General features: G+C 39.2%; 1 protein-coding gene across 3 annotated transcripts in view; it reads left to right on the top strand.

The window, feature by feature from the left end:
- SEMA3D (semaphorin 3D) overlaps positions 1-18221 on the top strand; it is a 138491-nt gene that overhangs the window by 49159 nt on the left and 71111 nt on the right. For all 3 annotated transcript variants that reach the window (XM_027733996.2, XM_027733998.2, XM_027733997.2), the window contains exon 3: positions 9991-10151. In XM_027733996.2, the coding sequence (XP_027589797.1) occupies positions 9991-10151 (161 nt within the window). The remainder of the gene's footprint in view (positions 1-9990; positions 10152-18221) is intronic.

Raw genomic sequence — 18221 nt, 5'->3', positions numbered from 1 at the left:
ATTTATATTACCCAAGTGTGCACCATGGTTTCTTGGCTGGAAGGGATGCCCTAGCCCAGATTTGGATATTGTCACAGTGACATATCCACACTGACATCCACAAACATATATCATTCCCATATGGGAATGTGGCCATGTCCCAGAGTGAGCCATGCTTGCTGGGAGCAGTGGTGAGTTGGCCAGAGGACCAGGATCCTGCATTATGACACAGTACATAGGAAAAGGCACCACTGAAGGCAACCTTTGGCTTTTAAAACAGGACTTACTTAACACTGTTAAAAACAACTATGGTAGTAATTTAAATCTAATAAACAAGAACATTATTTTCAACTGGTTTGTTCTTCTCCATATTGAATGAATTAAACTGCAGTCTCACTCCCACTAAAGTCATGGCAAGAGCTTTGCCACTGAAGTAAATTGAAGCAGGATCAAATTTACACTCCTTGTCTCTTTTTTAACCTTAAATAAGTAAACTAAAGACAGGCAGTTCTTTCTCCTCTACTGAAGGATGACAATGCTAAATCATCAGTTCCATGCGGAAATTAGCCCCGTTTAAAGATTGTTTAGTTTCATGCAGTGTTTCGTACATAGAATTTTCTTCCCTCTAAGAATTCCCCCTAATAGTGATCCATTCTTACAACACGGTGAAAAAGCAGAGAACATTTTGGTGGCAGGAATTCTTTTGAGAACTTGATGGGATGAGTACATTTCCTTAATGTTCTAAAAATGATCCTTTGAACATGCTACTTTAAAATGTCAAGCATCCTGTTCTCTGTATAGTTTTTGCTTTAAACTTGTTTTATTTTATAACTGATGAGATGCTTAACTGTTGCATCGGAGCTGTTAGTTTGTTCTGTTTCAGGGTAGCTGGCTTATTTCCACGTCATGCATTGTTTCATTATACAACGTATATATAAAACGTAGTTACAATTGTACAGCTCCATGAGCCTCACTTAAACTATCTGTGACACTGCAGCAACCCCAGTACCCCAACGGGGTGTTGCACAACTATGAATGGTTGGAACTAGTAGTGTACAAATAAGCCTAGAAATGAGCTTGCATTTTGCAGCTGCGCTTGCTCTACAGGAAGAAAAACTAAAACCAACAAAAGCCTGCTCTTGTGGCAATATCAGCAGCTGTAAATCTGAATGCTCATGAAGATCATGCAAAGTGGGCTGAGTGAGGAAGTGGTGCTTTTCTTTAGTCCCTTGTTTGCTGTTAGATTCATTTTTGATGATTTGTTATTTCTCAGAAAAATCTGTCTCAGACTGTTTTGCAGAGAAACAAAATGTTTATGTGAGAGCGAAGATCGCAGTTTTGGATGATTGTCTAGTTATGCAAAAGACTTTGTCTGTTTTGTCTCAAAAATGCTTTCTGGAGGCAATGATCATTGAGACTTACAATGTACCCTAGCTTGAAGATGGATGGGGCACTGCTGTCCATGTGAGGAAAGACTTTTGTATGTTCTGTAGACTAAGTATAAACTTGAAGGCATTTATAACAATTTAGTAATGGGAAAAACAGCAAGTTTCTTACAGAATTTTTTTTCCTTTCTTACACTAGTGAACTTGAAGGTCAGATCCAACCATATGTTGCATTTTCTGTCATATAATTATCATATATATATAATGTCCTGGAGAGCAGCCTCCAGTCAGTGACATCAACAGTTTATATAGCAGTTGAACTAAGAATAACCTTAGAGAATTGACCCATATCAACCTCTTAACAGTGTAAACAGCCTGTAGTTCACAACAGTTTTCATTTTTTCATGATCACAATAGGGCCTCAATTGGATAAAAAAAGAATTGTGTTCACAAAATACCAAACTATTCTGCTGAATCTTGACTTTATTAAATCTCAAAAGATGAGAGAAAAAACACAAAAAGGAAGAATGATTTGTCTCTTGCAAAAAGGAGGATGGGACAGTGTAAAAAACTGGTCCCCTAGAAGAATGTGGGGAAGACACATGATCAGTGGCATCAGCTCTGAAGAGGGTTCTTTCAAAAATCTATTTTTTAATTGCATGTTTACTAACAACATCTGTTAAGTAAATCCAACTCAGATGAGTTTCAAAATTCCCAACCCCGTTCTCTTTCTATGCACTAATTTGAGGGCATGATCCTCCTGACGTCAGTGTCTGTCTAGCAGTGGACATCTGTGGTCACCACGCAGGTCCTCCTCGAGTCACATCCTATTTCCCTTTCCTCCCTCCCGATTTCTGCTGTTCCACTTATATCTGAGTTCCTCACAGAGCGGCTGAAGGATTAAGGGGAGGACTGTTCTGTACTCAGAGTCCTTTGGACAAAAATAGACAAAGAAATAGCAGAAAGAGACAAAATTTCCTTTATCATGCCAGAGCACTGTCAGAGGAGTCAGAAGGATTGTGTAACTCTGCTTAACAGAGACATTTCAACAAGGATGGGAGTGACAGAGATACCTTTTTTTAGAAAATAGACATTCTACTTTGTGATCCAAATCCTAACTGTCCCAAAATGATTTGCTGTTGAACCATAGAGTTTGGCAGCTAAGAGGTTACTGAAGACATTGAAATTTTGTGTTTAATTTATCTGGTACGATTAGGGTGACTTTACAAATTCTCTGCATCATCCATGCACTCTGGATTTTCTTGAAAAATATATCACATTAAATATGTAACACAACCCTAGCCTATATGACATAATGGATATAAATATTAATAATAAAAAATGACCTGCCTACAATATGAAATAAAAGCTTATAACTATATCCTAGAGCATCCACAGGTCATGTCACCCAATTTTATATTTGAAATTAGGTTGGGAGGGGCTTCTGTCTGCCTTGTAAAGGAAACCTCTTAGGGCCCATTCCAGATCTACTGATGGGTGTGCACTTCGTAGGAGCTGGAGCTTTGAACCTGCTTTCCTGTTGCTCTGAAACTAATATGCTGCAGCACGTGGTTTCCTTGTGCAGACACACATCTCTGAGATCCGTTGTCCTGTCATTTTTAGTAACTACACTGCTCTTGCAAATGTTACCCAAGTCTACAGGGCATATACTGGGTCCACCTGAACATCTGCAGGTGGGACTCTGAGTCTGATAGAGATTGCTTGGCACATCTCCAAGACAAAAATCTAGCTTATTAGGGAATTAATGCTGATATTCAATGAGCTCTATTTTTAATGGCTTTATAAGAACTTAATTCATGTCAATATCAGAAAGCATAACTGATAATTCTAATTCATTTTACCAAAGGAAAATATATAGCCTAATTATATTTGCCATAGTAAATCTAGTTTACCATAGTAAATATGTAGTCTAGTTCAAGGTATTAGAATGGGAATTGGGTTTATTTTCATTGCTCCAAGGCATTCTATACTATTGCCAGTGCAAAACTGTTCTGCAAACCTACCTTTGCTTTAGCCAATTTAGCTACCTTGTTCTACTTGCTGGCTCGCTTGCTTTTCGATAATATAAATATATATGTGTATGTGTGTAAAACAGGGGTAAAAAAAGAAAAATAATAAAAAAAGTCTCAAAGCCTTTTGAAATTTCCTGAAAACAGTTATTTTTTATATTTAAACCACATTTTCTTAGAGAATGTCCATCTGATGCAGGTATCTGAAATAATGACTAAGTGACTTAAACGGTGATTCCCTACAGCAGTCACGTGTCTGTGCTGCACTTCTGTAACACTTCAGAGCAGGGCTACTAATTTTGCTTTGTTAACCAGAAGTCATGATGGTAGAAACATCTAAAATATGAATTAATCCTCCCACTCTCTTCTTACAAAAGTTCCCCTTCCTCATTCAGAGCATGGGAAAGAAAGCTTATCTGGCCCACGTCAGAGAGGGAACCTCCCTGTGGGGACAGGAACAAGCAGTTATATGCAGGGAGAGCAAGTAGGAACCTCCTAAAGCAGGTTTGCTGCCAACAGCAGAAATCTCTGTTGCACTGACAGGTAAATTTGCTCGCAGAGGTCCCTGGCCTTTGCCTCCTTTCCTGTGCAGGCACTGCTCCCTCCACAGTCCCTTCAGCCCAGCCAAATACTGCCTTTGCTCCCCAGGTAGCAAGTCACATTGGTGAGCTGATTATTGTTTCCCAGACCTGGTTTCACCTCCTTTACTGTTTCTGCTCTGCCTGCATGTCCATCTGAATGTATCTTGGTTGAGTCAAGAAACTAGAAGAGCTTTTCGAAGCCAGTTCTGAGGAAATGCCCTTGCTCTCAGGGGAACGGTGTGAAGGACATTGAGGGGGCATCAGCACTTAGGAGATGTTACAGGCTCTCTCAGACAGTGGTTTCATGGCAGCTGAGCCAACATTACAACATGATGCTTCTGGACTGAGTACAACTGCTCCCTTCTCCCCAGATACACTCCCTTCTCCCCATACCCATTCTTTCCCCCCTCATCTGCTCCCTGGTGCATAGACCTGCCCTTGCTCATGCACTATCTCCAGCTCTCCTCAGCCCCTTTCACAAGAGTATGTGCCATTAGGACTTTATGTCTTATTTAGCTTTACAGACTGACCATGCAGCTTGTGTGGCCTCTGTAGCAATGCTTGAAATCAGGGAGAAGTATAGTCCCCATGGCTTCTTGCTATACACCCAGGGCTAGATTTTCCACTGATAAAATTGTTGCAGGTGGTTAAACTGACGGTCTGACTCTGAGTTTTGATGCAAGTGCAAGTGCATTGTGGAGCATGCAGAGGAAAGGGAAGGGTGGAATGTACAGCTATTCAGTGTTTCCATAAAAATTGTGTTACTCAGGTGCTGGTTATAACTGGTGTGTAGTATACAATGACACTGGTGTGGAAATTACAAATAGCATTCAATAATAGCAATGATAGACTACAAATCTGGATTTTTTCTGTCACTGAGCTGTTCTCTTAAGTCTTGAAAATGGAGGCACTAATGAAGTAACTGAGCAAGTACATCTGTTTGGTATTAACTCTTCATTGTCAATTCACCTTCTTCAGGAATACCTCACAGTGCCCTATGTCTCTCCTCAGCCTGTTAGTATCAATATTATTGGGTTTTTCAGGCCCATGAAATTGGACCTCGGTATTACACCAGAGCTGTTCATGCCACTACAGTTCAAAGTCTCCCACTTTTTTGTATGAGAATCTTGTCTACTTTGTTATGAACATTACCCTCATCAGGAAGCCGACATACATTTGAACACAGTGAGAAAAATGTTAAAGTGGAAGTATTGTTAAGATATCTGACCAATTTAAAAACATCTTTCATCTATAACAGCTGTAGGCTGAATGGAGCAAGTCCTGGTGTCAGATGTACAGTCTGAGAAAGCAGGTTTGAGTAAAATGAATCCTACGAAGAGAACTGTCAGCACTTGTCAGTAGTGTCAGAAGAGCTGTTAGTCAGATCTGAGTTTCTGTAGCCGACTATACCTTGGGTTTACTTCAGAAAACTCCTTACAGGTTTAAATCCTGGACACTGAAATCCCCAACAAAATTCTCATTTGCTCCAAGTGTGAAGCAAAGTTAATTTATCTTACTTCCTACTGCCTTCATCAACAAAGCCCAAATGGAATAAGAATTTAAAACTGTCATGTTTTGTACAGCTGCTACCAGAGAGGATGAGCAGAAGCAGCAGGACAGCCTGCTGCTGTTTTATCTGTCCACAGACAAATGGGCCATAAAGTGTAGCAAAATTCTCTGTCTTGCCTCAAGGTGACGTGTTTATCTCTAGAGAACGCTCAATTTCAGAATTCCTTCTGAAGATGCAGTTAGTTGAAAAGTGCAGGTGCAGGTGCTTGCAAATACTCTAACCATTTGTGCATCATTCTGAAGGAAATAAAAGTCTGAAATGAAGGATTGCTCGTATTTTGAAGGCAAGGGCAATATAATGATGGGAATTTGTTCTGAACAAATACATCTGAGGTCAATTGGATCTTTTAAACTCAGAATACTTTAGGAATTCTCTAAATGACTGTATTTATGCTATATTGACATATATGAAATATGGTTCAGAATTTCTACAATATCCATGTAAGTCTTCATGGGTATTCTCCAGCAGTGAAAGGACTTGCTCCTACCTAGAGGAAAGTGATGTGACATTTGTTTTTTACTGTATATAAAAATTATGCAGCCTTTATATTCAGTCTTATTTCCAAGCTGTTTTCAGTAGTTAGTAAATAACTGCCCAAACATGATTCTTCATCACTTTGCAGCTTGTGTTGTCATTTGTGTCACTAAGAAAGCAGAGTGCACTACTGTCATTCCAGTCTGGAATATTTTACAGATATTTTCCTAATGATGAAGTGAAACAAATGACTGCACAAGGCAGCAGGCAGGGCTCATTCCCACTTGTACATTTCAGTCATGAGGCAACTTTTTCTCTCACCGTTGTAACTGTTCCAGGTGTTTTTTTTTACTGAGAAATTCTGTAAGTATTAAGCAAGAGATGACAAATTTCCACTTGGGATGGTCACTTCAGAGATCATTCCTTCCGAATAGGAATGAAATGGGAAGTGGAGAGCAGCCTCAGTCATCATCTTTCAAGTATGTGGAGGATCAAGTCTATATTTTGGCAAGTGACACCCTTGCAAAGTCCCATGCTTTGCATGACTCTAAGCAGTGAAAGTGCTTTAGAGCATTTGCACAAACATATCATTTATCCTTCCTCAGATCAAATTCCCATGGCTGGAGATGCAAAGGAATTTTCCCTCATATTTTGCATCTTATTTACTCATGTCCCACAGGCGAGCACTATGGTATGACTGGAAGCTTGTCATCACAAGAGATTTAGAAGTAACACAGTGATATGGATTGCTGAAACACAGTAGCCTGTGAAATTCATGAGTCTCTGCTGTTTATTCATATTAATGCCTGTGAATGATTAATCAGTTGATATTGCGATCTTATATTCCTCTACTTCCCTTCATCCTGTCTACTAATTGGGACACAGTTGTGAAATAGGGATTTCTAAGACATTTATTATTATATACAGTGGATCAGATAACCTAGTAATGCAGCCAGCTCTTCCATCATGGGTGGAGAAAAGAAAGGCAATTACTCAGAAATTGTGTGCTCCAGCAATGCTCAGGTGATAAACAGTATTTAAGAATTTTAATAGCCCAAGGGAGATAGAACCTCCTATTGTGCTGTGACCAGCGTCAGAGAACCTCTTGCCAATAAACAACTCTATCATATTCAGTATTGACAATCTCCAGTCAAAAAAAAAAACAAGGGAGGAAGTTTGTACCAGGGATGACATCTAATGAAGACACATCTACATCACACACAAAATATTAATAGTGAGTTTCTCTCAAAATGGCTGCTCTGTAAGAGAAAACCTGGTTACTACATGTGCCAGGAGCGAAAGAACCCAGTTACAACAAACGTCAGAAGCAGTACATCTTTATGTCTTATTGGGTAAAAGCACACTAGTGGAGTGAGCTAAGCTTCAGAAGATGCGTTTCTTTTTCCTTCTTAAAAAAATTGTATTTCTTTATTACACTGGCTTGGTCATTCTTCAGCCAGGCTGTTCATCAGCCAGCTCTAGTGTAAGAAGCAGTTTGGAGGGAACTGAGGTTTTTATAGTACCATGGTAACCATAAGTTGCTCCTAAGTGATCTCACTGTCAATTAATAACCAGATCTTTTAAAGTGTTACTAATTTAGAAAATAAACCCTGACATCTTTGTCTTCAGAAAAGATATGTGAGAAAGATCATTACTGGTGTAAAGCAGTGTAGTGCTTAACACTGGATTTAATTTTTCAATGTGAAGTAAGATGTTTTTCCAAAGTACTGCCAAATAAATCTCACCTAAGGGAATAGGAGCTGTGATAGAGCTGCAATTTGTTTTCAGATTTTATTGTGACAACATTCTGCAGTGAGCCAGACAAAACCACACAAACTTAAGTAGAAATAACTGAGCCAAAAAGTAATTGTCATAATTATATGCCAGGTAGTCAGATTAATAATGATAAAATATTTTTCCTCCCACAATGCTGTTTATTAGCCAGCAACAGAACTTAATCTTTGCTTTGCTTGTCACATGGTTTGTGAGAGACCTTGGAGAAAAATATTCATGTGTTTGGTTTTGGTTTTTTTTTTTTCATTTCATTCAGGACATTTTCTGCAAAACCCTTGCCCTAATTTTCATCATGATCAGGAATTGTAAATAACTTGTGCTATAAGTCTGGCTCCTCCAGCAGGAAGGCTACATTGTCCATCCAGTGCCAGTAAGGTGGAAATACCCTTAATTTTATGTTCAGTTAAATATAGGATTTGCCTTTCTGTTTGAAGTTTTCTGAATCATTTAGCTTGGAGAGTTTTCTTGTGGAAGAACTGATTCACATGTTTATTTTTTTCTCTCAAATTAGTGACTCCCCAACAAGACTTAACTCTCCTTGTGCTCTTTTCTGTATGGTGTGTCCTCATCCGGAATTACCACAGTATTCATTAAGCAAAATGGTACAGACTTTTTACTTTGCAGCCTTTTAGCTTTTTTACAGAAGTAAAATTCTTTCATTAGTTTCATAGAGTAACATGTTTTTTCTTAATTATCTTTTGGAAGAGATTTGAAGCCACTATTAATTCACAGTAAAACTTAAGTGTCAAAGTGTGTTTTTAATAGGGATCTTAAAGATGTTACTACTGGACATTCCTTTTAATATACCATCTTCATTTAATTGAAATAATGATCTTTGAAGATCCCTTGATTGCCTGGAGGAGGAGGCCCATGTGGACTATGTGAAGTTCAACAAGACCAAGTGCAAGATCCGGTACCTAGTTCGTGGCAATCCTAAATATCAACACAGACTGGGAGATGAATAGATTGAGTGATGAATAGACTGAGTGCAGTCCTGTAGACAAGGACTTGGGCATACTGGTAGATGAAAAACTGGATATGAGCCAGCAATGTGTGCTCACAGCCCAGAAAGCCAACTGTATCCTGGGCTGTACCACAAGAAACGTGGTCAGCAGGTTGAGGGAGAGTATTCTGCCTTTCTAGTCTGCTCTGGTGAGACCCCAATTGCAGTACTACACTCAGTTTTGGGGTACTCGGTTCAAGAAAGACATGGACCTGTTGGAATGAGTCTGGAGGAGGGCCATGAAAATGATCAGAGGGCTTTAACACCTTACCTGTGACGACAGGCTGAGAAAGTTGGGGCTCATCAGCCTGGAGAAGAGAAGGCTCTGGAGAGACCTTATTGTGACCTTTCAATATATAAAGGGGTCTTATAAAAAGATGAAGGAAGACTTTTTACCAAAGCCTGTAGAGAGAGAACAAGAGGCAGTAGTTTTAAATTGAAGGAGAGTGGATTGAAATTGGACATAAGGAAGCATTTTTTATGATGAGGTGGTGAGGCGCTGGCACAGGTTGCCCAGAGAAGTTATGGATGCCCCATCCCTGGAATTGTTCAAGGCCATGTCAGATGGGGCTTTGAGCTACCTGATTTAGTGAGAGATGCTCCTCCTCATAGTGAGGGGGTTGAACTGGACGATCTTCAAATGTCCCTTCCAACTCTAAGCATTCTGTGGGTCTCTGATATCTGCCACTTCTAACCACTGTTTCCTTCTTGTAACTATTCTTGGCTAGCATTGACCTTCTTTGCTGCTTCATATCTGAAGGGCCAAATATTGTGAGATATTAATCCTTAATCATGTGTATCCCTGAGTATTATGATATAAACATACATTAGTTTTCTTAGAATGAAGGAAAGAGATAACACACATTTTGCAAATATTTGTCTTTTTTGTTTCTAATTTTTGTTGAATTTCTGATTCCTTTATGCCATAGAGATAATGCGTTAAGAAAATTTTATACAGAAAAATATTTTCTGAAAGTAAATATTACCCAATTTGGAAGTGAAAAAAAAACCAAAACAAAGCAATCCAAAATTAACAGGAATTGTATTATGACTCTGGAAAGACTGCAGTTATCTCACTGGTATACTCTATACTGGTTGCATATATTTATAAAAGATATAGATGAGCCATATATAAAAATTTTGATTATAAATGTTTTCTTCATTTTACCCACAGACTTGCTGCTTTCAAACAGCTGCATCCCATTCCTGGGATCTACAGAGGGGCTTGATTTTCGAACCCTGCTGCTAGATGAGGAGAGGGGCCGGCTGCTAATTGGGGCTAAAGACCACATCTTCCAGCTCAACTTGGTTGATTTAAACAAAAACGTGAAAAAGGTCAGTGTATTTTCTGCAGTTTATCTCCTAAGTTAAATTTTGTTAAATCTTTTTATTTATTTATTTATTTGTGGTGAATGCAGATTCACTGTGCACCGCAGTCTACAAGGATTTGATAATCTCACCTCCCATAGTTATACAGATTATCTTCGTTCAGTTGAATTTCTCATGTTATATGATCTGTGCAACTGATGCCCTGCAAGAGATCAGCGACCCGGAAGAGTCCTGCAGTGCATGAAAATAGCATCAAAATATCAGCAAACAGGAAAAATGCAGCTCAGAGTGTTCACCTCTCAATTTCTCTGGTCATGGTTACCCTATTGGATTAAAAGCATTTGAAAGGAAATAACTGAAGACAGCTCTTTCATTGCTTCCTGGCATCACTGGGATTACTTTACTGTAATATTGAGCAGAGTGCAGGCAATTTGGATGGTTTAAATTATAGTAAAATGTAAGTGGCAATTTTAATATTAATATTTGTGTTAATACCTAAAATTACCAGTGATAGGAGAAGCTTCCACTGGGATCTACTGTACTCCCTTGCCCATGGCCTGTGACAATGTGTTAACTCCAGATAGTATGATGGCAATTTAGGTTTCAATATTTCTAGCGGACACATTGAACTGGAGCTTTTTGAAAAGCACTCATAGCACAATTGACTGCTATGAGTAAAAACCAGATGCTTGCACAGGAACACATGAAAACTGGTTTTCTGCTTCTTCCAGATATGAAGAAAATGTAAATTCTCAGCTGTGTTTGATATTTTCTTTAAGCACCAGAAGGGGGTTTTAAGTTACTGTGTTCTCCTGTCAGCTCTGAAGGGGTAACTGACCCTGAATTAATGTGACTGCAGGCAGGGCTGAACAGGTGGAACAAGAGACTATTTTGCCCACATGTTTGAGCACAACACTTGCTGTCATTGTATAGAAGAGATACAGTACCAGGCTGAATATCTTATTTCTTATCTTGACTTCTGCAATGCCGGACATGCCAGTTTTGTTAAAACTCAGATTCTGAGTATTTCAGGAAGTTTCTTCCCTGGGATGCTTTATCAAATACTTACCTTGCTTCTGTCATCTCAGCAGTTGACTTAAAACCCACCACCTCAGGATATTGCATTAATAACAGCACTGTTAATTATAATTGCAGATTTTCAGGCTACAAATTGATTTCTGGTGTAGGCTTTCTGTAGAAAACAAACTCTGTTTGTGTAAAAAGCAGACTTCTGTTTCTGTGGGATGCTGTTTGCCTCCTGAGAGATGCTGAGTGCTGTCACTTCCCATTATGTTCAGTGGGGCTTTATGAGTCCAGACCTTGCTGGAGGTGGTGGCACCCTGCGAGTGCCGCCCCTCTATCCAAGCTGGTGACATTTTGCCTTCAGCCAAACCACCACTGATCGTTGTGGACGTTGTGCTTTCCAAGAAGAGTGAGGCACAGATGGAGCTAGGAGAACTAATGTGCAATCAGTCAGTGCCATTTGGTATAGATGTTGTAGCACAAAGACTCACTTCGTACAGGAAGGAAAATATGCATTTGGTAAGCTGAATAGAGAATGTGTGCCCTGTGGTAACATGAAAGCAGGGAATAAAATTCCTAACCACTTGCATATCTGGACTAAAGGAATGATTGTGTGCACATTAAAATATTTCTTAGTTTAACCATTCAGGTAATATTTAACTTTTCACAAAAAAAAAAAAAAAAAAAAAAAAGAGGAAAAACATATTTAAATAGGTAAAACTGACTGAGAAGCCCTGCAAAGCATGCTGATGGGCTAATTTTGAAGATTTGCATTTACCAACTTTACAAAATTATCTTATTGCATAAATGCTCAGGTAACACAAAGCAATATCACATAAGTGCTTCTCTTTGATTCCTCTGTGCTTGGTTGGTAGAATCTTGCTAGTGGAGGGAAGGGATGAGATGAAGGAAGTTGCGTGAGAAGCCGTGTATAAATCTCAGTCCCTGCTGAGGTTTCAATGCTAAAGGATACTCTCCAGTAGCAGCAAAGTGTTAGAAAGTAGCGTTTGCCTGTGCTGTGTTTAGACTGACCGTGGTTTGGGTTGGCTCTGGGCCAGGCGGCTCGCTTCCAGGCTTTCCCAGTGTGAGGAAACCACACATGTTGGGACTACAAGGGTCTGAAGTGTGTCCTTTGTACTCCTCTGGAGTAAGAGTCGTCTGGAAAAAATAATCTGCTTACACACAGCCACTAAAATGAGTAGTAATTGATTAGAATATTAAGTTTCTGCCTATAAATGATGTGTTTATTAATGACTTTGAGGAAGGAGGGTTAAAAGCAAGTTGAGGAGGCGAGAGAAGTGCAACAGCTTTGAGACTAGAATGCAAGATTATGCATAGTTTGGGGTTTTCTTTCTTTAAAACAAAGCTGAATGTGAACTTTAAAAATACTCTATGCTGGGTAGATTCAGCTTGCTTTAATAAAGCTCTCAATTTCAGATATTTGTTTTATTAGGAGCAACTGATACCTCCAAAAGCCAAGTCAGGATCCTCCAAGAATTTATTCTCATATGTGGATATAATTACTTGGCAAGATTATATTGTAGATCTAATGCTCTATATTAAGACATTTCTGGAATACTATTCAAAGAAGCATCCAAAGCATTGTATCCTGCTCCCTTCTCTAATGTATACATATATATAATTTAATAGCTTCCTTTTTACAACCTATTTATTTACATAAATTGGTTAATTTGACTTACATATATTAAGTTACGGCTTTATTTCCTTGGGTATTTTTCCTGATGAAATAAATCAATATTTCTGCTGGAGTCCCAATTTCTTAAATCATTGTAGTTTTTATTCAATTTATTGTGTAATAGGTTGAAAACTTCCTTAGCTGGAAGCTTGAAAAAAACATATCCAGTTTCCAGTGCTTGCAAACCTAATTATAAAACAACAGTAAGTACAACAGTGTAATAAGAAAGTCCTCCAGAATGACAAATGAATGCCGAAAACTAAAATTATTATAGTCAATAAATATATAAACTTTAACAACAGAGAATCATCTTTCTGTAGCAGGGATGTAATTTCTGTGAAGTTGTCCTGTATAGAAACCTTTAGCTCATATTGCAGGAGGTGCATTATCAACTGCCATAGTCTTTTTTTGAAACATCCTTATGTGCCTGACAAGTGCTGCAAGCTTTTTGTAAACTGGAAGATTTGTGGTTCCTTCCTATGAGTAAAATAAAGATGTTCAGCAAAACAAAGCAGACCTACTGAAGATCTTTATGCCATAACCAGTGGAAGTGCAGTGTAAAACAGACATTTAATAGCATGAGAGGCTGGAAAGCTGGACAAGAAATTCTATAGGAACCCTAAGCTCTGGGATCCTGCTGGAAACATTACTTCAGTACATAGCATTTTCCTGTGAGTTTGCTTAAAGCCTTTGTTATTTTACTCCCTAAACTAAATAAATACTAAACACAAAATGTTGTCAGCTGGGTAAACACAAAGTAGCTGCAAAGCAACGGTGCCCCTTCCTGTGGGTCTGCTGGCTAACAGTGCACGCGGGGTTACATGTCAGCACTATTATCATGGTGTAATCCACAGTGAGACCCGCCCAGCTCTGCAGGAATAGGAATGCTATCAAGGGCTGACAAGCTTTTGGAAAGCTGCCAACCTGCAGGAGCTGTCAGTGCTAGAAGACACAGCCACATGTGGGCCAAATAGATAAACACGTCAGATCCCCAATAGCAGCTTTGGAACAAGTTGTTTTCATCTGTCCCAGTGTGCACTGGCTCAGGGTCACAAATTATCATCCCTTGGAGCATCCTCAGTTTATAGTCGCTACTATATTTTGGTATTCCCAGGTACAGCTGTCTTGTGACATCCTTGAATGCCCTCTTGTATTGTTTATTATGTGTATTTCATGGGAAAATATATATATGCATAAATATATGTTTATCAACTGGGTAAATGCTTATGAAATAGTTTCACATACACTTTTTTTTTATAACTCTAGTGCTTGCCAAGAGTTCAAGTGGGCTTATATGTCAGCACTATTATCATTGTGCAATACTTGCAGTGTGACCCACCCATCTTTGCAAAAAGGGGAACATATATGCAAATACATATGCATATTTATGTAGAATAGCACCCTCGGGATACGGGAGCAGAATTTTACATTCATAGCTCTGAGAAATGTTCTGTCAGTCTTTATAAGCATGGTTTCCATTAAGAATGAACCCAGTGGGAATTTAGCCAGTAGTGAAGGGAGGCTTTCATTCTTGCCATCAGAGTCCAGGATGTTTATTGCAACCTTGAATCACACTAATACCAAGACTGGTCCTTCCTAAGCAAATATGTGCTGTTCATTCTATAACTCAAAGAAATTTAGCTTTCTGGCTGTCAGCAAAAGCTGTAGACAGTCTGAGAGTGAAGCTTTCTTGACCTGTCAGAAGAAAAAGCTTGAAGAAACATCACTGAAAGCCAAAGAGTCACATGGAAACCACTGGAGATACCTAAATTTCAGAAGCTGGGGGCGTGAGGACTGAGAAAGTCTAGAATAAACCCAGTGGAACTGCAGGAGGAATGTCATGAGTTTGATCCTCCACACATAGGGAATTAGTTCCCATCAGTAAATCCATACTGGAGGCCCTGCTTTTGAAACACATTGAACTTCTCTGGATGTTGCAGTTTATAGGTTACTCGTTTTCACCTGTTTTGCAGTATTTCCCTTCTTCCCAAGATTAATAGACATTGAAACCATCTTATCTATCATCTCCAATAAAACAAGACTGGTTTTACTGGATATCCATGAAGTCTGGTGTCCGGTTCCCAAAGCTGGTCAGTATGGGCACTAAAAGAAGAGTGCAAGAAAAAACTGTAACAGTGCTTCAAGTTAAGGACTTCCAGAGGCAAGAGTGATAACTTTGTGCTTGCTAGCACTTGGAGGCTCTTACCACTGAGATATTTACTCTTGTTTGGAACCTCTGGAAACCTTTTGGAGTGCATGAAATTGTTTAACAGACTTAAATTTAGGCACCTGTGTAGACAAGGTGAAAGATTTTACACAGTGTTTACAGAAACAAAACAACAGGTGGGGCAAGACGTGAAGAAAGCAGTATGAAACCAGAGTAACAGCAGTCTTAGGTGGAAGAGAGTGTCTCTGTTATTTCCTTTTGCATTGTTTCTATAAATTATGTTTCCATAAACATCCGCTGTCATTTTTATATTTTAGCTGTGTGTTTAGCTATAAAGAATGGCTAATATCCTGCTCTCTGAAAATATTTGCTCATATTAGTCTTTAGTTTTTTCAAAGGTAGGGTTTGTCTTTAGTCTGAAGTGATAAACATGTCAGGAGCAACGTCTTTTGCCCTAAAAGTCCTGGAGTACGGTTTCCTTCTAGGAGAAACAGTCAGTAGTCAGAAGTCTGTTGTGGTTACACCGTGGAAAAAGAGGTGTAGAAGCACTGAAGCCTTTCATGATTTAATCCAGTGTAAATGAGATCAGCATCTGGTCCCTTCTCTTTAAGTTTTCCCATGTGCTCATAACTTACATATGAAAATGCACTTTTCTGAAAACCCTTGAGGACTGAAAGATTGTCTGCTACTTGAGTTGTGCTGGAGATCGCAATTTAAGAGGAGAACCAGGGCATGTGGAGATGTTTCTTTGTCTGAGATAGAACATTAAAGCCCATTTGGTTCCAATATGAGGTTTCATTCTTAAGAGCCACCTGCCAAATTTAAGCTATCGAAGGTTTGTGAATGTGTCATCCAAATACACAACTTTTATTTCCCTCTGACTTCCAGTGCATTTTACTCAGCTTGACACATAATGAAAGTAAAGATTGCCATACATTGACACTGGCATTCCTGCTGTGTTGTAAATCACTTTGAAACAAACCTCATATTCTCTCTTCCCCCTTTCAGTGTCGTATCAAATTATATCTTTCAGAGATCCAGTTTTCTGTTACTATGAAATAATTGGAGTTGGAAATTCTGGTCAGTTATTTTCCTGGATGTGTATTGCAGGTATGGCAAATAGTACCACAGGGTGAAGGTCTATGGCAGATATAAACAAGATCTGAGGATACATTCCTGGCTTTTAGGGATCTCTTAAGTATTTCTGAGAGTTAGCTAAACCTTGATGAAACTTCTAAAAAGCAGACAGCCTGGTCAGTTTGAAAATCCAGGGAGAAATTCAGATGAGGAACTTAGATGTATTAGCTTCCTTTGTTGATGACTTTAAAATACTGAACTCCAGTATACAGCAAGTACAGTGGGAGCCACTTACAAGAACTGCTTGAGGTAGCCTTACTCTGAGGATTTGTATATGAGAACTATCTGTCCAGTTCCCCAAGCTGTGGACTTCCCATACTACACATATGAATGCAGGAGATGTGAGGTATTTAGAGAGCAACTACTATACAAATATGGTGTGCTAAAATCAGCTTATTTCCCTGTTATTTAGCTTAGCTGGCCAGAGCATGGTGCTAATAATGCCAAGGTTGTGGGTTCGATCCCTGTACAGGCCATTCACTTAAGAGCTGGACTCGATGATCCTTGTGGGTCCCTTCCAACTCAGAATATTCCATAATTCTGTGATAATTTAAACACTCTTTGTTTTCAAAAAAATAATACTAAAAATACATTAAATTCTTTCCAGTGCTTGCTGAGAAATTCAATAAGATTGTAGTGCTTGCAGTAATTTTCAGTGAAGTGACCTGGGGTCAGTATACAGCAGTGGCAAATGTCCCAGTTCTCAGGATGCAGTCCATGAACACCCACTCTTATGGCTCTGGGGCAGGACATTCATGATATTGTCTTATGCAGCAGGGTGACATACTTATTGGATCACTGTCGTATGTTTTCTCAGTGCTCCTTGATCTTACTGTTTGTCTTTGCTTTTAATTTTTGAGCTATGAATTACGAAGTTCATCAGAAAATTTAAAAAAAAAAAAGAAAAAAAAAAGGCAAGTCACATTATTGTCATTTTACTGGTGGGAAAATTGAGACCTGGCTGTCACATATAGTAAGGCAACAGCAAAACTGGGATTAGACTGTCTCCTGGTTTACTTTAGTGTGTTTGGATCATGTTGCCCTCTTTACTGTACCCATTTTATGGTCACATTGAGCTAAGTTATGAATCCTTTTTCTTTTTTCACACGGGGGAGTAGTTTTTCATGGAGAAGAGTTTCTCAGGGGGAGTATATTGCAACTGGGACTCTCATGGGGAATTTACTCTTACCAACAAGCCTGAGCTTCTGAATTATGGTGTACATGCTTCACAAAACCTAATTAAGACATTTTGACACCCAGAAAGCTGTAACTTTACTGCATACCTTCCCTCAAGCATCAACGTGATGAATATCTAGTACATAGAATAAAACAAGGGAAGAAAGCAGGCCTTCTCCTGCTGTGTCAAGCAGCTGCTTAAAATCAGTGTATTTTCATCTAAGTGCTTCTACCACCTCTTATTCCTTTTAGATGGGAAGGAAACAATCCCTTTCTTCACAGGCCCCAAGTTCAGTGTGTGAGTGTTACGAGACATGCCGATCAGCTGATGTCCTTCACTCCTGATACAGACACATCCTGCTGGTGCTACATGCACCACTAAGAGAGTACTTGGGGGTTTCTCCTACCAGAGACTGCACTGATAGAGAAGTGCTGAAGCACGTGTGCAGCATTAAGCACGCGAGAGGCTCCAGTGAAACCCCCAGGACTGCTGGAAGCTGTCAGCCTCAATGAGACACTCAAGTGCTTGCTGCTGGCGTGAGCGTGATTATCTTGGGGACCTGAAACTGGAAGGAGTCACATTGGCCAATTGGTCTCACTCCCTGCTATCAGCAGCAGCTACCTCATGTAGCAGTTATTCCTTTCATAACCTGGTTCAAATCCGGTATAAGTGGCCTTGTGGGATACTTCATACAACTTCTTTAGGAATGTTGTTGCTGTGTACCAGAACCTTGTTACTCTGATGTTTCAGGTTTAATATTTGTTAAAATCTACAATCTATAATATATATTTATTTATGAGCAGTTTTTACCCATTTCCTCTGGCTGTTTATAATTTTGGTCTTCAGAGTCCTTTGATTCTTCCTGCATAATTTTAT

The sequence above is a fragment of the Pipra filicauda genome, unplaced genomic scaffold (assembly GCF_003945595.2).
Source record: "Pipra filicauda isolate LSUMZ 115617 unplaced genomic scaffold, ASM394559v2 scaffold101_size5749837_pilon, whole genome shotgun sequence".
Classification (NCBI taxonomy): domain Eukaryota; kingdom Metazoa; phylum Chordata; class Aves; order Passeriformes; family Pipridae; genus Pipra; species Pipra filicauda.
The sequence above is the reverse complement of the archived record's forward strand: the minus strand, read 5'-3'. Positions and strand labels throughout refer to the sequence as shown.